The sequence below is a fragment of the Crotalus tigris genome, unplaced genomic scaffold, assembly GCF_016545835.1.
Source record: "Crotalus tigris isolate CLP2741 ecotype Arizona unplaced genomic scaffold, ASM1654583v1 scf7180000017791.1120302, whole genome shotgun sequence".
Taxonomy (NCBI): Eukaryota; Metazoa; Chordata; class Lepidosauria; order Squamata; family Viperidae; genus Crotalus; species Crotalus tigris.
The window spans coordinates 611,380-630,309 of NW_024096638.1; the positions used below are offsets into that span (position 1 = coordinate 611,380).

The 18,930-nt window shown below is 57.0% G+C and overlaps 1 protein-coding gene across 1 annotated transcript; it reads left to right on the forward strand.

Moving 5' to 3' along the window:
- Positions 1–6,743: 6,743 nt before the first annotated feature.
- On the forward strand, positions 6,744–17,732 carry PCIF1 (phosphorylated CTD interacting factor 1). Its single transcript, XM_039342414.1, has 16 exons — positions 6,744–7,440; positions 8,855–8,993; positions 9,109–9,233; positions 9,361–9,501; positions 10,358–10,485; positions 12,240–12,394; positions 12,489–12,636; positions 12,728–12,811; positions 13,310–13,409; positions 14,525–14,687; positions 14,775–14,947; positions 15,060–15,146; positions 15,263–15,447; positions 15,589–15,682; positions 15,778–15,953; positions 16,837–17,732. Exons 2-16 carry the CDS (start codon positions 8,870–8,872, stop codon positions 17,063–17,065), a joined length of 2,112 nt encoding a protein of 703 aa, XP_039198348.1. The 5' UTR covers positions 6,744–7,440; positions 8,855–8,869; the 3' UTR covers positions 17,066–17,732.
- Positions 17,733–18,930: the final 1,198 nt, after the last annotated feature.

Genomic DNA, 18,930 nt, shown 5'->3' on the forward strand with positions numbered 1-18,930 from the left:
CCACTCAGCAATTCTGAGCCGGGCGGCTTCCTCTTCACCCCAAGGACGCCCAGCGGCCGCAGGATGCGACCCAGAGATTCTCCTGCCCCCCCCCCGCACTAAATCACAGGCAGGGAGGAGGGTCAGGCCCTGCCAGGGAATTGAAATCCTGCCTCTGAGGATTTTAAGAGGACGGAAAAGCCCTTTGGTGACCCCAGTCCAGCCTGGAAAGGCCAGGCTTCCGGGGATGGGGGGGGGCGCTTGACCTTCGGGGGGGGGCAGCTGCTGGGAAGGAAGAGCCGGAAGGAGGGTTCCCTCCACCCTCGTCGCCCCCAGCAACCCTTCAGCCACCTCCACTGGGAGCTACAGATAGTCCCCACAATGGAGCCACACTTCATCACGTTGCTAAGTGAGAAAAGCGAATTTTGCCCCATTTTACAACCTTTCTTGCCACAGTTGATAAATGAATCAGTGCAGATGTTAAATTAGTTACATGGTCGTTAAGTGAATCTGGCTTCCCCGTTTGACTTTGCTTGTCAGAATGGAATGGAATGGAACAGGGGTGTCAAACTCAATTTCATTGAGGGCCGCATCAGCATTGCAGTTGCCCTGGGGGGGGGGCGGGCTGTGTGACCAGGATAGGTGCGGCCTACTGGGTGGGCGTGGATGGAGTGGGTGTGGCCTACTGGGTGGGCGTGGCCAGCTCTACATCATTCCCGTCAAGGTTGCCTGTGGGGGCCTGGGCAGGAGTGGGACAGATCGGAGGGTCTCTGGCAGAAGGGGGTGGGACCGGGGCAAGGGCCAAGGCATGGTCCACTGGAGGAGCCTCACTGTTCCTCTCAGGCCATGTGGGGGGAGCTGAATGGTGGCGCGGGCTGCCCGGAGCCCTGGGCAGCAGAGGTCAAACGCCCAGACTGGCCCTCGAGCACCCTTGGCACCAAGCCCAGCCCCACTTCCCAAGGGGGTGCCCAGCTGCACTTACTTCCTCCTCAAGGCTGCTGCTGCTGTGCTTGCTCTCCTTAGCCAGGTTGCTCATGATGGGTACGAGGGCAAAGTCAGAGGGAGACTGAATGTGTTTCAACATAGATGGCCACCACAAAATTGTACATGGGCTCCCGGCCGGCCTGGGCCAGGGCCAAGGCAGAGGGGGCTGTTCCCTCACTGTTTCCAGAATGGCTTCGTGGGCCACATGAAACCACTTCGCGGGCCGCATCCGGCCCCTGGGCCTTGTGTTTGACACATCTGACCTATACCATCTCAGACAGATGATTGTCCAGTCTCTTCTTAAAGATCTCCAGTGATGAAACACCCACAATTTCTGGTGGCCAGCTGTTCCACCGGTTGATTGTCCTCCGTCAGGAAGTTTCCCCTTAATTCCAGGTTACTTCTCTAAGGTGGCCACATGGCCCCAGGACACTACAATTCTCATAAATACGAGGCAGTTGCCAAGCATTTGAATTTTGATCACGTGATCATGGGAAGGTTGTGAGGGTGGTGTGGAAAACAGTCACAAGTCACTTTTTTCAGTCCCGTTGTAACGTTGAGCTGTCACTAAATCAACTGTTGTTGAGGACCAGCTGTATGGGGTCCTCTCTGGACCAGCCTCACTTTCCAACATTTTTCCTGCAGGAGGCCAGGCCTGGATGGGCAGCCCAGCCTGGACTCCAGCCAGCCTTGCTCAGGGACCCTTGGTGGGGGGCCCTCTCTGCCCAGGAAGGGGGGGCTGCTCCTCCAGCTGCACCAGCCCAGAAGCTGCAGCTGCCGCCCAGAGCTGTATTTTTCAGGAAACTTCCCTGTAATCTGTTGCCATCCCAGCATAACCACACTGGGCTGCACAGTTGTTATTATGACACACCTATCCTGCCTTTTAGTTAAAATGTTTTTCTTATGAATATTTCACCCCTCTGGTAAACTAAGGCCACAGGACCGTCGGCAAAAGGGAGGCCTGCCCTTTTTTGTGGCTGAAGGCTACTCGGGCCCAGCGGCCAGCCGGCTCTCCACGAAGGAAGCTGGGGAACCTTCTGCAGAGCCCGGGCAGCAAGGCTGACCTCAGCAGCTTAAGAGCAGGCAGCACTGGCCGCACCAGAGTCCTCGCCGCTGCACGTGGAAGACTGTCCTACCACACACACATGTGCGAGGGGGACACAAGCCCACCCTGGGCTGCCTTGCCTGCACAGGCCCCATCTGAGGGAACCGACTGCGTCTGGGGCAGGCAGAGCCAAATGCAAGATGGCTTGCAAAGGGGGGGCAGCACTGCTCGGACTTCAGATTGCCCTAGGATGGCAGCACCCCCCCCCCCCACGCACCCTGTCGCTGCTGGAGTCCAAAACAGCCGCCCGACGATGGTGGGGAGCCCCTCGGAGCATGCCACAGGGGCCCCACAAGCCTCATGCCGGGCCTGGCAGTTCTCCAGGGAGGCTCCTGGATCTTCTGCAGCTGTGAGTCTGCTTCTCAAAGGGAGGGGGAGGGACAAAACATCTTCCTGGCCAGCCTTCCTTGACCCACTGCCACACTGCTGGGCCCTTCCTGTTGGCATGCTGGGCTTTGCTGGAGGAAACAGCTGTGGGCCTCTTGCAGCCAGGCCTGTTGGCTCTGGCCTTTGAGCGAGGCCACCAACATGCCTACAGAACAGGCGGACGGCTTCTTCTCGGGATCCAGCTCTGTGGGAACCACCAGCTGATCCAGGGCCCTTCCCAGCAAGCAACACTTCCCCCCCCCCCCAAGCAGAGTAAACAGACTGTGTAAGAGACCCGGACGAGCCTCGAAGATCTACTGCTCCAAGCCCTGCTCCAGCCGGACACCCCGATTCCCTACCAGCTGTGGCTTCCCTCTGCAGAGCCAGGCACCCCCTGCCCAGCCCTTAGCTTGCAAGTCGCTTCTCATCCCAAAGGACTCGTCTTTCCTCCTGGGAGAGATGCCAGGCCGCCTGTGGTTTGAAGCACGTTAGGCCTTCAGACTCAGAACCTGCCCTGGGCTCAGCGGGGGAAATCCCCGGGTGGGGAGCCACCCAGGGAACCGCAGCCCTGGCTCAGGGGGAGAACTCCGCACCCACAAGGAGTCTCCTGATCCCTGGCATCACGGCCCCAGACTCCCGGCCTTGAAGCAAGAGGGAGGACCCCAGACACGGAGGCACCAGGGCAAGGAAGAGGCGCCCCTGTCTGCACAAGTCAGGCTCTTGCTAGGGTTTCTCCACAAGCGGTTTGATCTTTGCTGCCACGGGGAAGCCCCTCAAATGCAGGAGGGAGGCGGCTGGAGCAGGACTCTCTCAAGGGGGAGAGAGGCACATGGGCAGAGCCACCAGACTCCGGGTGCTTTACCCGGTTACACACCCACCGAGGAATCTTCTCGGGCAGCTGTTACACCAGCCCAGCAACACACCCAAATTGGACTGAGTTTGCCCAGGGCGCCTCCAGCATATGCAGGCCAAGGCTGTCTCTGGTGCCACTCGGGGCCTGGGGTTTCAGGGGGAGAGGATCCCACCTTGGTTGTATTCTGGAGGGGAAGTTTTTACCCCACCTCACCCCCCCAAAAAAGAATAGCTAGCCCAGTGGTGGAGAACCTATGGCACGCGTGCCAGAAGCGGCACTCAGAGCCCTCTCTGTGGGCACAGGCACCGTCAGCCCAGCCTCCCCCGCGGCCCTCAACAGCAGCCCTCAAGGAGAGTCACCCATGAGCGCAGCCCGCGCAGAGCAGCACAGCGAAGGACATGGCAGCCAGGCAGCGGGGACAAGACTTCGCCCTCGCGCCCCATCACCGTAGCTGATGCTGCGGGGCACAGGCGGAGGGCATGGCTGCCATGGCGCTGCTGAGCCACCTGGGCGATCTGCAGCAGGCCATGGAGGTGGTGGGTGGCCCTAGGGGTGAGTGGGGGAGCATTTTTTGGGCATTCTGTCTCTAAAAGGTTCGCCATCACTGAGCTAGCCTGTCTCTGGACACCAGCCCCACCTTGGGGCCCATTTAGAGACTTTTCCCACAAGAAAAATTTGGCTGCAGCCTTATGGCTCCCTGCCCTGGATACAGACAATCCTGCATCAGAAAATGCTCTAGCATCGTGATTACCCTTGAGATCATTCTCTCTCTCTCTCTCTCTCTCTCACACACACACACACAGAGTATTCCAAATTAAAACATTCCTGACAGATTAATCAAATCTACCGGTTTAACTAATGCCTGCATGAAGTCTTTAAAATGCCCCAAAAGCAATAAAAATACCCGACAGAAGTTCTTTGCATCAACAAGTTCTATTGTAGTATTTACTCAGGACTTTGGAATTTATCGGCTGGGATGCCTGTGGGGTTTTGTATTTGTTCCTCTGGGACATTACGTGGTTCTGCTTTGATCCGTCTCACTCCCGAGATCTACAAAACAAGCGCGGGCAAGAAACGTTCCCGTCAACACACAAGCCATCTTTTCCTGCTTTTGTCCTTCAGCCCCAGCGCTCCACTTCAGAAAGTCCACATCTAAGTCAGTCACTGTAACATCTTGGGCCGCGGAATTGTTTTGAAACAGGGTAAATCTGAAACGTCCGCCCGGGATATTTTCCTTGGCCTGGAAGAGCCCCCCGACCGTGCAGCCTGATCACAAGTGGGAGGCGGGTTCCAAACTGCCTTTGCAGCCCCTGTGCGCGCGCAGTATAGTCCTCGACTTACAACAGTTCATTTAGTGACCAAAGTTACAATGGCAGCGAAAGAAGTAACTTAGGGCTGTTTTTCACAGCATCCCTTTGGTTTTACGCAATCAAAATGGAGATGCTCAGCAACTGACTCACATTTATGACGGATACAGTGTCCCTGGGTCACACGATCCCCTTTTGCGACCTCCAGATAAGCCAGACTCACTTAACAACCGTGTGACTAACAACTAGAAGGGAGTCACTTAGCCACTGTTGTAAAATGGGGCAAAACTCACTTAACAGACGCCTCATTTAGCAACAGAAACTTAGGGCTCGAGCCGAGGACTCCCTGTAGCTGCATGACCCTCAGGCCCTGGCCGGCTTTTCCGCAGGGAGCCTTCTGGCCAAGCCCCCACCCCAAGGGGAGGGAGTGGGACCACTCACTGCGTTACAATTTAACAATTCTATTAAATTATTTAAAATAAATGATTGTTTTAATTCTCGCCATTCACATTTCATTCTGTCCCTCCTTTTGCACCCTTTAATGATTCTGTTCCACCATATATTTTTTTATATTGGTGTAACTTTTGTCCTGCGGGGAGATGTCCCACAGCAAGCTGGTCGTGGCAAATTGTCACAGAACCTTCTCCCCCCCCCCCGCCCTTGTGCAGGACCAAAAGGCGGCCTTTTCCTGCAGAAGGGTTTTCACTCCACCCAAAGCCCAGAAGAAACAGCCTGGGCTGGCCACTTAACCCAGCTCAGAATCCGCTGAGGCTTAAATGAAGATGATGGAGAGATCACCCCTCCCAGCTAACAGCCACAGGAGGCTCCCATTTCTATACTTGGCAACCCAACATGGGATTGATCTTCTGCAGGGCTTCGTAACAGCACTGGCTGTTTGTAAACATGCCCTAATTAACCAAGCCATTAACCAGGTTTCTAGGTTTGTGTGATCCAGTGAACGTGTAAGTAATCCACTCCAGCATGCACAGCAATCCAACATTGATTCAGATAGCACGCTTGGCCCTAAGCCCGGGTTAATAAAAACATGCACCCAGTTCCATTTGAACTCCTCCACAGATGTTTTTAAAGCTTTTGCAGGTTATGCAGCCTCTTAAAAGAAATCCCAGATCAAGAGGCCCAAATTCTAGAAACAGAAAACTGTGTTTGAACAAGCTTGTTTTTGCTTTCTTTCTTTTAGAGAACCCTGGTATTCAGGTCTGGAGCAGCATTTCTGAACTTCAACCATTTCATACTGTGTTGACTTCAGCTCCCAGAATTCCCAAGTGCTGGCTGGGGAATTCTGGGAATCAGTGCATACTCCTTAAAAGCAGCTGAAGCTGAAAGACCCTGGAGTCCCAAATGTGCTTTTCCAAAAAGGCAACTGGGCTGTCTTGATTTTTTTTCTTTGAAAATGTTTTGTTTCTCATCCAAGAAACTTCTTCAGTTCTAAGTTACAACCGAGGAAACTTTTTAGATGAGAAGCAAAATGTTTTGAAAGAAAAAAAAAAACAAGTCCAGCTGTTTTTTGGAAAAAGCATGACCTAGATTTTTGAGCATTTCCACAGACTTGCTCTGAAGCGTTGTGCAGATCCAGTTTAGATGGGCAATTCCACCTCCTTGAATTCTTGGTGTGCGCTCAGCTGCTATTAGAACATAGAAAAAGAGTTGGGAGGAACTTGGAGGTCCTCTAGTCTGACCCCTGCTCAAGCAGGAGACCCTAGACCAGGCATGTCAAACTTGCGACGTCACGTGACATCGTGGAGCTTTTTCGCCATTGCTGGCAATGGGGTGGGCGCAGCTCCGGTATGATGAAACGGGCCGGCAATTTGGCACTCCTGCCCTAGACCATTCCAAGCTAGTGGCTGTCCACTCTCGTCTTAAAAACCTCCAGTGGTGGAGCACCCACAACTTCTGGAAGGAAGTCCTTCAAATAATCAATGGTGCTGACTTAGGAAATTTCTCTTTAATTCCAGGTTGCTTCCCTCCTTGATTAGTTTCCATCCGTTCCTTTCTGTCCTGCCTTCAGGTGCTTTGGAGAATAGCTTGACTCCCTCTTCTTTGGGGCAGCCCCTCAAATACCGGAATACTGCTACCATGTCCCCCAAAGTCCTTCTTTTCTCTAGACTGGCCATACCCAATTCCTGCAACCGTTCTTCATGTTGTAGTCTCCAGGCCTTTAACCGTCTTAGTTGCTCTTCTCTGCATTTTCCCAAAGTCTCAGCATCTTTTTTGTGATGTGGTGGCCAAAATTGGATGCAGGATCCCAGGTGGTCCTTACTAAGGCTGTATACAGCGGTACTAAGACACTTCCCGTGTTCTTGATTCCCTCCCTCCGTCGATGCAGCTCAGGATCCGTATTTGCCGCAAACATTTCACTGCCAGGCTCGGGAGCGTCGCCGGCTCCTGTCCCCTCGCAATCCTTCCTCGCCTCCCCTGCGCCGCGACCGATGCAGCACCGCCTGTCCCCGCCCGAGAGGGGCCCGGGGAAAGCGGGCTTCCACCTGCGGAAATCGGGGGCCGAGCGGCTCCGGTTGCTACCTCGCCGGGATCGACTGCCAGGAGGCCTCGCAGTCCCCGACAAGATGGCGTCGCCCGGCCGGCCGCGCTTCTTCTCCGCCGCCCTCGCTCTGCCCATGCGCGGGCCGATCGGCGGAAGGCCGAACTGCGCCTGCGCGCCTCACGGCGCGGCGCAGTCGCAGAGCACACCACAGGGCGTGTCCGGCGCCTGCGCGCGGGTGCCGCGGGTCCCGAATACAAGATGGCGGCGGCGGCTGCCAGGGTGAGGCAGCGGCGCGATGGCGGCGGGAAGCTGAGCGACCCCCAGCGACCCCAGGCCCCGGCCGCAGGTGAGGGGCGGCACGGCGAGCCCGGAGGCCTTCCCTGGCGAGCAGGGGGCGCGGCGCCGGGGCCCAGAAAGCTCCCGCGCTGACGAGCCGCGGGCGGGCAGGAGAGGAGGCGCCGCCTCTCCCGGCGCCATGTTGGGCGCGCCCCCGCCTGCCCCCCCCCTCCCCCGTCCGCCCCGCCGCCGCTCCTCGTCCTCGCCCGCCCGGCCTCCCTCCTCGCGCCGGGGCCCCTGGCCCCCGCCGCCTCTCCTCGCCCCAGGGCCGGGAAGGGGCGGCCGCCTCCGGGAGCGTCCCCGGCCTCCCGCTCGCCGCGCCGCCGGCCGCTCCTCTCTTCCGCCCGGGCGCTTCTGCGCAGAGCCGAGCGAGCCGCCGCCCCGGAAGGGCCCCGGCGCAGCCCAGCCGGGGCCTCCGCTGCGCAGTGGGCGGCGGCGGCGGCCACGTGTGCCGGACGGGAGCGGCTCCGCTCGAGTGGCAGCCGGGGCCGAGCCTGGGATTCTGCCCCCCCCCCCGGGCCTCGCGTGGCCTCCGGGTCCCGGCTCAGTCGAGGGAAAGGAGCAGAAGTGAACACGAGTGATTTGCCATGAGGCTGGAGGGAAGCCCCAGAGGTCTTCTAGTCCGCCCCGGAGCACGAATGCTCCGCCTGCCGGGTCCCGGCTCCCCCCCCCGCTGCTCTGGAGAAGGGCGACAGCAACGTCTCCCTTAGGGAAAATCTGGTCCGCCTCCTCCCGCGGCGCTTCCCGGCCCCCTCTGGGCGGCGTACAGGGCCAGCCCAGTGCCCCCCCATGCGACCCCCTTGGTCCTCGTTTCGCCCACCTGGGAAGCAGGGAAAGCTGTGGGCAGAGCCAGCCAGCAGCCCTGCTCTCTAACCACTGCAGCCCCCCCCTCCCCAGGGCTCTTGAATAAATTGCTCCCTCTTTCCCCCGTGAGCCCCCCCATCATGGGTTGAGGGGCTGCTCTCCGGTCCCCGCTGGGCCCTTTAGGCTGAACACGCCAAGTTCCCATCGCTGCACTCTCAAAGTCCTGCAACTGTCTCTGGCTGCTCCTCCTGGGGCCCCTTCTATGCTCAGGAGTGCGGGGGCTTAAGCCATGCTTAAGCAGGGAGATACACGGAAGAGGGGTTGGCACGCCTTCCCTGCAGTAATGGAATCTTACAAGATCGTGAGAAGCACCACCATGTGTTGGTTCAAGGCCTGGGCTTCTCGGCAACGCTGAGTCTCTGTTGGGGATCGGCCCCCTCCGTGCCAGAATGGACGAGGGTGGAATTCAAAGCTGATTCCCCAGAGGCTTCTCCAGCCTGGCAGGTTTGAGCAGGCCGCCCGGCGGAGCCAAGCAGTGCCCTGCCAGCCTTGCCTGCATGATGCTCAGGTTTGGCTGTGGGCAGGAGTCACAGTGACGCCGTTTCCTTGTCTTTCTCCAGTGCCGATGCTGCAACATGGCCAATGAGAACCACGGCAGCTCCAGGGAGGAGGCTGCCCTCATGAGCCACTCTCCCAGCACCTCCCACCAGAACCAGCCGAGCTCCCCCAAACCCGCCCGTCTGGTGCAGGATCTGCCAGGTACTCCTTGGCCATGGAGGCGGCTGTGGGAAACTGCTGACACTGGGGGGGGGGCTCCAACACCAAACACCCCATCCCCCCGCCATGACACTGGGTGCTGTTGCCTCCCCCACAGATGAGCTGGTGCAGGCGGGCTGGGAGAAGTGCTGGAGTAAGCGAGAGAACCGCCCGTACTACTTCAACCGCTTCACCAACCAGTCACTCTGGGAGATGCCGCTGCTGGGGCAGCATGACGTCATTGTGAGTGGCTGGTTTGGCTGTTCCGGGCACAGCCTCCCGGAGCATCCCTTGGCTGCTCGCACAGCTCATTGGGGCGGGATGGGAAACCCCAAGGCGATGCTAACGGTTCTCTCTTTGGGCTTCTTAGTCGGACCCTCTGGGTCTGAATGCCGCCCCAGGGCCTGCCGAGGGGGGAGCCGGTGAAGCGGCCGCTGCCGAAAGCAAGTCATGCAAACGGAGGCTGTCTGAGGAGGGTCAGCCCAGCGGCAATCTTGCGAAAAAGTCCAAGGTAGGGAGCCCCCCCCACACACACTCTTGGGCCCAGGACGGTGGCTTGGGAGAGCAGAGCCTGGAGGAGTTGAAGGCTGGGGAGAAGAGAAGAGCGGGAAAAACTGGCCAAGCAACGGTCAGAGATAAGAGCAAGCTGAGTCCAAAGCAGGTCAAGTCCCTGTCTTGACCCACTCCAGTTCTCTTTGAAGGGAGCCCCATTCAGAGCTGCTAGATTCCGCTAATTTTGTTTATTTCTGCTAAAAGCATCCCGATTAAAATAAGGCCTACTAAACGACAAAAAATGTAAAATATAAAAATACGTACAGGTTTAAACAGATCTTGCCCAGAAACTAGCAACATTAATTGTGTCCTGTCGCGCTACCATGAGGTGCTGCTGATCAGGACACCACAGATAGGTATACATAATGACATCACAGTGGCAAAGGGCAGAAGCGGCTGGAGCGCCCCCTTTGTTCCGAGTGTCTCTAAGGTCCCTGTGCGCAGTCTGTTGAACAATTCCCCCCCAATTCTGCCTCTGTAGTTTGCAGTAAAAGTGAGCATTCGTAACAGATAATCTGCCTCCAAGGGCTGGCGTGACAGGGGAGCAAATAGGGCCTAGGCTGGAGTCTGCTTGTGCCCTGGAGGACTCTGGGCTCTACCAACATCCCTGGGGATCTCCTTCGCCTCGCTCTCTGGCTTGTCCCTTTTTCCACCTGGAGGGTTCAGGCGTTCCCAGCAGCCGGTGGACGGGGCTCTCAGCCTCCACTCTGCAGCTGGCGGGCGTGCCGAGGGAGGAGCTGGTTCTCGCTCTTTTGTGAGCCTGTTCGTAGCTCTGCTGTTTCTCCCCAAGGTAACGTGGCATTGCTCACTTTCAGATGGAGGTACCGGCAAACCCCACAGCTCAGCCAGCCCCAAACGTTTCCAGCACTCCCGGGACGCCACTGTTGAAGGTGTGGGGCGTCTCTCCCGAAGAGAGGCAGGCGGCTCTCTTGCGACCAACGGAGTGAGTCAGATTTCGGGATGTGAATCTCGGCCTCTTTCTGGGCAGGAAGAAAATGATAAGCTCGTAATAAGCAACATTCACATAGTCCTGGGCACTCTTCCTTAGAAAATTGACAGTTTTTTGTTCTCTCTCATCCTGCCCTGCTTCTTATGAAAGGAAAAGTATGGTATTTTCTTTCTAACAATTGCCTGGCTTCAAAAGTTTAGCTTTTAAAATTTGCATTGTCCGCAGAGGACGTAAGTCTACCGTCTTTCTCATGAGCGATCTTTTGAACTTATTTATTTTTTACTTAAGCAATTTGTAGAACATCTCATTTCTAAGCAGGGTTGAGCAGAAGATTTAAACCAAAAGCGGTGAACAGTAACCTGCACAACGGGTGTGTCCAACCTTGGCAACTTTAAGACCGAGCTATGCCAACTGGGGAATTCTGAAGTCCGCAGTACTTGCAATTGCCAAGGTTCGACGCCCCGATTTGCAGGATTAATAATGTAATATATGCCTGAGGTTTAAAAATCATTCTAATTAAAAACAACAACTAAATGAATCAACAAAGAGATTATTGTATTTTAAGAGAAGGTGATATGTTACTAAAATACTAAAGGGTTTGTGATTCTCGTGATGAAGAGGAAAGTCATTTATCTTTCTTTACTATATTCTTTTTTCTATTTTACCATTTTTATATTTTTCTATATTTCTTTATTGTATTCTATCCTATCTTTTTCTATTTTCTGTTTTTGTTTTCTACACAGTCTACTTTTTCTTATAGTTTATATTAGTCTTTATTCTTTTTTTCCTTTTTTGGTTTATGTTAGTTTTTTATTGTTGCACTTGTAATTTTTAATAAAATTACGATTAAAAAAAAACCTAATCAGATCCACCCACGGGCTCACTGAGCCTTTTGGGCCAAGTGCCCGTGAACTGCCCGTCTCCATTGCCTCAGGAGGGAAGGGTTAGGGTCTTTGGCAGGGCAGGCCCTGCAGCGGAGAGCGAGTCTAATACTTGGCGGTCACGAAAACCTTGTGTCTGCTTATTGTTTCAGATCTCATTCTTTCCTCAAAAACGTTTGAATTTTGCAGTTCTGCACGTTCCCCCTCAGTTCAAACGTTCCTGCTTTTGCAGTTGTAATTGCAATCCTGGAATCTGGTTTAATGCTTCAGCCCAGAGAGGCATCCCGGCCTCTGATGGGCAGATTTCTGGTCTAATGGATGGAACTTGGGGGAAGTGCTGTCTCTGCTAGCCAGCTGGGGTAGTGGTTAAGGCACCTGGGTAGAAACTGGACGGCTGTAAGCTCTGGTTCCGCCTCAGGCAAGACGCCAGTGCAGCGACTTGGGCCTCTCTCACAGCCCAAGAAAGCATCAGCCAACGTTCTGAAAAACGTTGCCAAGAAAACTGCAGGGACTTGTCTGCGGAGTCATTGGGAACCAGGGACGATGACTCAGAAGCACAAAAGGAAGAAAAAGCCCCAAGTTTAATAAAGACTCATCCACCATAAAGGAATAAGCGGCGTTCCAGGAGGCTTCCCTGCCCAGCCTGTGGTTGGCCTGGAAGGGCAGATCGAGGGCATCCCTGCTGTAGGGAACTTCCATAGCCCGTGAAGCTGTGCAATGCAGCTCAGAGATTACGTTGACGTTTAGTAGAAGACGGGCCTGGTTTCCCCTGACTCTTTTCTGGGCTTGTGACGTAAGAGTGGGCGGGGCGAGCTGCTCGAAGCCGCAGCTGCGTAATGGTTGCTGCAAGCGGGTTTCCTTCGACAGAGTCTACTGGGACCTGGATATTCAGACCAATGCCGTGATCAAGCAGCGGGCCCCGTCAGAAGTGCTGCCCCCTCACCCGGAAGTGGAGCTGCTCCGGTCCCAGTTGATGCTAAAGCTGCGGCAGCATTACCGGGAGCTCTGCCAGCAGCGGGAGGGTAAAGTCTCCCCCTCCCGTTGACTGCCGGGTGGGCCTTGGGGAAGGGGGCCCCGCGGCTGAGCCCGGCTGTCCCTCTCTGGCTCTTCCCTCAGGAATTGATCCTCCCCGTGAGTCCTTCAACCGCTGGATGCTGGAGCGAAAAGTGGTGGACAAGGGCTCGGACCCTTTGCTGCCCAGCAGCTGCGAGCCCATCGTGTCTCCCTCCATGTTCCGAGAAATCATGAATGACATTCCCATCAGGTAGGCGGGAAAGAGGGACACTTTTTAAAGCTGCCCCCTCCCCCCCAGAGCCCAACCGTCAGCCCTCCCCCTCTTCTGCCTCCCCCCGCAGATTGTCCCGAATCAAGTTCCGAGAAGAAGCCAAGCGGTTGCTTTTCAAATATGCCGAAGCTGCCAAGCGGCTGATTGAATCCAGGTAGGGGCAAACTCCGCTATTTTAGTGGGTGGACCCCTGTTTTAGGAGGCTGGAACCCTGTTCTTCCCAGAGGGCAATCCAAGAGGGGAGGGAGGTGGGCATAGGGAAGGAGGGGATGCCAGCCGCCAGAGAAATGACTGGAGGTACCAGGACCAGCCTCTCCAGATGCTGGTTGAATCAGCTTCTTGACCTTCAGAGTGTGGGCCCAGGGTCTGCAGGTGTAATGGAGTGTGGCCTGGATTCCCAGGAGGGAGGGGCTGCTTTCCAAAGGAGCAAAAGACGACTCAGCTCAGATAGTCTGCGTGGGAGAAAGAGGGTGAAGACGGCTCCTCCCTGATAATTCCCAGAGTGCGTGCTTCCCGTCGGTAGTCGTCTGCTTCAGTCTGGCAAGATTCTGTCTGTAGGTACAGAGCAACAAAGAGATCTGCCTGGAAGAATCACCGTGTGTCCTTCTTGGTTTTTGGAGCCTGACAAGCGGGTCTTTCTCTCGGTGTGCAGGAGTGCCTCTCCAGACAGCCGGAAGGTGGTGAAGTGGAACGTAGAAGACACCTTCAGCTGGCTGCGACGGGATCGGTCGGCCTCCAAGGAGGACTACATGGTGGGTTGGCCTCTTTCCCCAGGGAGGCAGTTGAGGTTGAGGCGGGGGCCGGACCACTTCGGAGCCCTGCTTTTATGGGCAGGGGCTCCCAGGCTGTATTTGGCGTAGGTCCTCTGGGTGTGTGGACCTAGGGGGGCACGGAGGCGAAGTGGTTAGTCTTAGACCGTTAAAGGTCTACAGCTCAGCAGTTCAAGACCTGAGTGCTGTTGTCATGGTTCCGACAGATGAAACTCTTTAAAAGAACTTAGAGGCATTATTTACCTTAAAGAATCTTTTATTCGAGTAGCACAATATTGGCACTGCATAATCAAAGCCAAAAACTGAATTCCCCTCCCCTGGGCACTTAGTATCAAAGCACAATTCCCTCCTCCAATTAACAGTCATAAATCACATTCGCCAATTGGCTTGAAGCCAGGCTTTCTCTCCAGCCCGCCAATTCTTTATCAGCTCTGGACTCAATAACCTTGATTCTCACACTAGGTTTAGTGATGTTATGTTTAGCTGCACTCTCGTTCACATTCCTCCCCCTCCCAGCATCATCTAACTCTAAAAGCGAAAGGGAAAAAGATGGCTCCATTTCCATCTGTTGTCAATGCAAAACATCCGATGTTAACAGCGTTGACAACCGTAGGCGGAACGAGCGCCTGTCACTTGTCCCAGTGCCTGCCATCCTAGCAGTTCAAAAGCATGCAAATGCAAGCTGTGTGCTGCGGCGTGGTGTAATGCTGGTCACATGATGGCGGAAAGATTTCTGGACATTTCTGGCTCTTGGGCTTAGCAAGCAGAGAGGGCCCCGCCTCCTAAAGTCAGTCACAACTAGTAGGATAAAACTTGCGGGAACACTCTAAGCACAGACTTCTTCTTAACCTGCTGATTTATTGTCCAGGTGTGAAATACCTGCCAAGAGAATTTAGGCTTTGGGCAAAGGGGGTAGAATAGGCCGTGCCTTATTTCTCCCCCTCCTGGGCCAGTAAGAATTACCATGAGACGCCTGTCGGATATCTCGGAAGCTGCTGTTTCAAAGAATACCTCCGCGACATCTTCACACGATGGCTTGTCCCCCTTCCTCTCTCCGAGGGAATCTTATGTCCTCGGCTTCTTCCTCCTGTGTGTAGGACCGGCTGGAGCACCTGCGCAAGCAGTGTGGCCCCCACGTCTCTGCGGCCGCCAAGGACTCGGTGGAGGGCATCTGCAGCAAGATCTACCACATCTCCCTGGAGTACGTCAAACGCATCCGCGAGAAGCACCTGGCCCTCCTCAAGGAGCACAACATCTCCGGTAGCTGCTCCTCCGTTCCGGTTGGGGTAGGCTCTTTGTCAGGGAGGGGATGCAGGATCCGTGGGACTAACTTCCCATCATCCCCAGCCGAGGTGGAGCCTCCCGATGTCCAGGACCGCCTCGTTTACTGCTATCCCCTGCGCCTGGCCGTCCCGTCCCCCGCTCTGCCCAGCATGGAGATGCACGTGGAGAACAGCCTGGTCTGCGTGCGCTACAAGGGTGAGGTGGTGAAAGTCAGCCGCAGCTACTTCAGCAAGCTGGTGCGTGGTGTTTGGGAGCAGGGAGGGTGGGGGGGCTTTGAGGCATGGCGGGGGAGGCCTTGTCCCCCCCCCCTTCTTGGGTGCCGTTGCAGAGCGCCTCTCTCCTTTGCAGTGGCTGCTTTATCGCTACAGCTGCATCGACGACGCCAGCTTTGAGCACTTCCTGCCCAGGGTGTGGTGCCTCCTCCGCAGGTACCAGGTACGGCCGTCCGGCTGGGCTGGGCCGGGGAGGGAGTGGGGAGGAGTCCACCCAGGAGGCCCAGGCTCTGCAGCCGGCCCTGCTTTTCCCAGAGGGCTTCTGTCCGTCCTCCCCAGATGATGTTCGGCATTGGGCTCCACGAGGGCACCGGCCTGCAGGGGGCGCTCCCGGTGCACGTCTTTGAGGCCCTCCACAAGCACTTCGGGGTGAGCTTCGAGTGCTTCGCCTCCCCCTTGAACTGCTACTTCAAGCAATACTGCTCGGCCTTCCTCGACACGGACAGCTACTTCGGCTCCAGAGGGTGAGGGCCCACCTGCCGCCCACTGGCCTGCCCGGGGCTGGCAGGAGGAAGATGGGGGGGGGAGGGCAGGGCCTGCTGGACCAGGCCAGGGAAGGGCCCGGCTGGCCTCGGCTACCACCTCCTCCTCCTGCTTCCCCTCAGGCCTTGCCTGGACTTCTTCCCCATCAGCGGCTCCTTTCAGGCCAACCCCCCCTTCTGCGAGGAGCTGATGGACGTCATGGTGACCCACTTCGAGGTAAGGCCTTGGCCCCGCCCCCTCTGCGGCCCCTCCCCGGGGGGCCAGGTGGGGGGGGCAGCTCAGCCCACCCGCCTCTTCCACGTGTGCCGTAGAAACTGCTGGAGGGATCCAGCGAGCCCCTGTCCTTCATCGTCTTCATCCCGGAGTGGCGGGATCCCCCCCCAACCTCCCTGACCCGCATGGAGCAGAGTCGCTTCAAGCGGCAGCAGCTCGTCCTGCCGGCCTTCGACCACGAGTACCGCAGCGGCGCCCAGCACCTCTGCAAGAAGTAAGCTGGGGATCCGGGGGGGGATTAAGGGGGGGGCTTTTCGCCTGCAGAACTCAAGGCAGTCGCCCTCCTTCCACCCCTCCCCCACTTCCTACTCTTCCTCCCCCTCTCCCAGGCTGAGAAAGCTGCCCAAGGCAGGATTAGAACTCACCCCCTCCTAGTGATTGGCCCAGTCACCCAGCCAGCTTTGGTGCCTCAGGTGGGGACTATAGCTCCCTGTCCCCCAGTTTCCCCCGGCTCCCTCACCACTAGACCCAACTGCTCCCCCCTCCGTTCTCTTCCTTCCCTCCAAGCCTTCCCAGGGGTGGGGAGACTCTCCCTGAGAGGAGCTGCCTTGAGGGGCTTCACCCCCCCCCCCAATTCCACATAGCTGTAGGAACGCCGCTTCGGCCTCTCCTGGGCTCCTTCCCCCGAGGCTGGGCTGTGCAGCAGGGAGGGGGACACAGCCTCTGAACAGGGTCTTCCCCTGCTCTCTCCCCCACAATTCCCACTGGAGCCCTTTCACAAGGGTTTCTGGACAGCTCCCCCCAAAGAAGGTGGGGTGGGGTGCCGTGGCTGTGTGACTCCCTGCAAAAAACCGACCAAGAGCCCGGAAGACTCTCAGAGGCAGGTACCGGGAGCAGCCCTGCGCCCGTCTGGAATGGACTCGGGCCCATCTGCCCATCAGGCCTCTGGTCCAGCACTGCCTTCTAAGTCGGGGGCTGGAATTGGAAAGATCCTGAGGCCGGGCCACGTGCAGGGCGGCTCCTGCAGGGACCACCCAGGGCAGGGCAGGAGGGTACCCGGCCCCCCGCCCCATGGAAACCAGCTCTGCCTCGTGAGCTGAAGGGCGGGGAGGGGACGGAGGGGCCTTTGAGCGCTGGCCTTCTTTCTGCCTTTGCAGGGAGGAGATGTACTACAAAGCCGTGCACAACACGGCGGTGCTGTTCCTGCAGAACAACGCCGGCTTCTCCAAGTGGGAGCCCACCCAGGAGCGCCTGCACGAACTGCTTACCGCCTACAAGCACTCGGGGCGTGCCCAGGCTCCCCCCGCCACCCCTTCGGCCTCCGACAAGGACCCGGAGCCGGTCCGGGAGCAGCAGAGCGCCAGGCGAGAGTCGACCCCCAACTGACGGGCAGCCAGCTGAGAGGCCGAGAGGGACAGCCGGGCCGCTCCGAAGCAGCCGGAGGGGAGCGGCCGGGACCCAGGGCTGGCACTGACCGGCCGGCCTCCCCGTGGCCCTCATGTCCCCCAGACAAGCTGCAGGCCTCCTCGGGGCTGTGCCCGGCAGAGCGGGGCCGGCCGCCTGCCCGAATCTCCCCAGCTGGGGAGGAAGGCAGGGCCGGGGAGCCTGCGGAAGTGGGGCCGAGTGGCCCCCCACCTCAGAGCGTGGGGAGAGCAGTCGTGTAAATACGTCTCCCTGTGGTGGCTGCCCTTGTGACCTCGTCCCTGTTCTTCCCGAGCGTGCCCGTTGCGTATTCCCACTGGCGCCATTTATCGTCTGTCACAGAACAGAGGACTCGCCTGTGTGTGTGTGTCTGTGTGTGTGTGTGTGTGTGAGAGAGAGAGAGAGAGAGCGTGTGAGCAGAAGGTCTCGGCGGCCCTTTGGTAGTTGTCTTGTTTCCACCGAAGGCTCCTGGCTTTCTAGGAGAGTTTTCGTTTCGTTTTTTAAAAGGGGTTAATTTAACTATGCTAACCATTTTATGACTTTTATTGAAAGAGCAAAGTGGGGGGGAGAAAGTCTATTTTGGATTTTGTTTCTAGTTCTTAGGAACATTAAAAACCAGCATTATCACCTGCCCAGGCCTGCCGCCTGTTCTGTGAAGGGTCGGCTCGGGGACGGCCGTGACGAGGCTGGTGGGGCCCCTTCCGGCCGGATGGGATGTGCCAATGAGATAACATCCTTCTGGCCAGTTGACCTCGGGGCTCCTCCCCTTTGCCATCGAGAAACCCCGTTTCCTTATGGGGTCACCCCTCCCTATTTCCACATCGGCAGCCACGGCGCCTTTCCTGCCTCCAGCCACGGTTCCGTGGCTGGGGGGGCACAGGGGCATCTGGGGGGCAGGCACGAGGGCTCCTGGGGGGCTGAGTGGGCCTCTCCCTCTGTGGACTCCCCCAACAACTGAGCCCATAATTTCTGGTGCCAAGCGAGACAGCTGTTTGAGTGTTGCCCCATTTTACGTCTTCTCTTGCCACAGTTGTTAAGTGAATCACTGCAGCTCAAGCTAGTAACACGGCTGTTAAGTGTATCTGGCTTCCCCATTGATTTGGCTTGTCAGACGGTTGTAAAAGGAAATCGCACGTCTACGGGAGGCTGCCACCGTCGTAAATACGAACCAGTTGCCAAATATCCAAATTTTGATCTCGTGACCCTGGGAGATGCCACAACGGTCCTAAGTCACTTTTTTTCCACTGCTGTTACAACTCCCAGCGGTCACTAAATGAGCAATCATAAGCCGAGGGCCACCGGTCAGCGCCTCTCCTGCGGTTTGCAAGCTTCTCCGCAGGGCTGGCCTCGAGGGTCCCTGCAGGGACAGGAGGCTGGCCTGGATGGACCTGTGAGACGCCTCAGGCATCTGGTGAGTGGAAGACCCTCATCCCACCTGAAAGCTGGGAAGGGTCTTCCACATGTTGACGAGTTGGCAAAGGTCCGCCAGGGGGAACTCCAAGGGGTGGGTGGTCCTCTTTAGGTGGGCTGCTGCATAATTGCTTCCCCAGCCTTAGAGGTGTGCATAACACACCCCTGTGCCCATCCTGCCTGGCACTGGTCTCTGATGGGCCAGGGTCCCACCACCCTGCCTTTCCCACGCCAGTTGAGCAAATCTGCCAGAGGAATCTGACAAAGGCCCGGGTGGCGCTGCGCAGCCTCCAGGCAGCCTGTTGGCTCTGAAGCAGCAATTTCTGCAATAATAAAAAGTATTTAAAATGCAAGCAGCGTCTGACTGCAAAGGCAGAGGGGAGCCTGTGGCCTGTCAAACTAATCCTAGCTGAAAATAT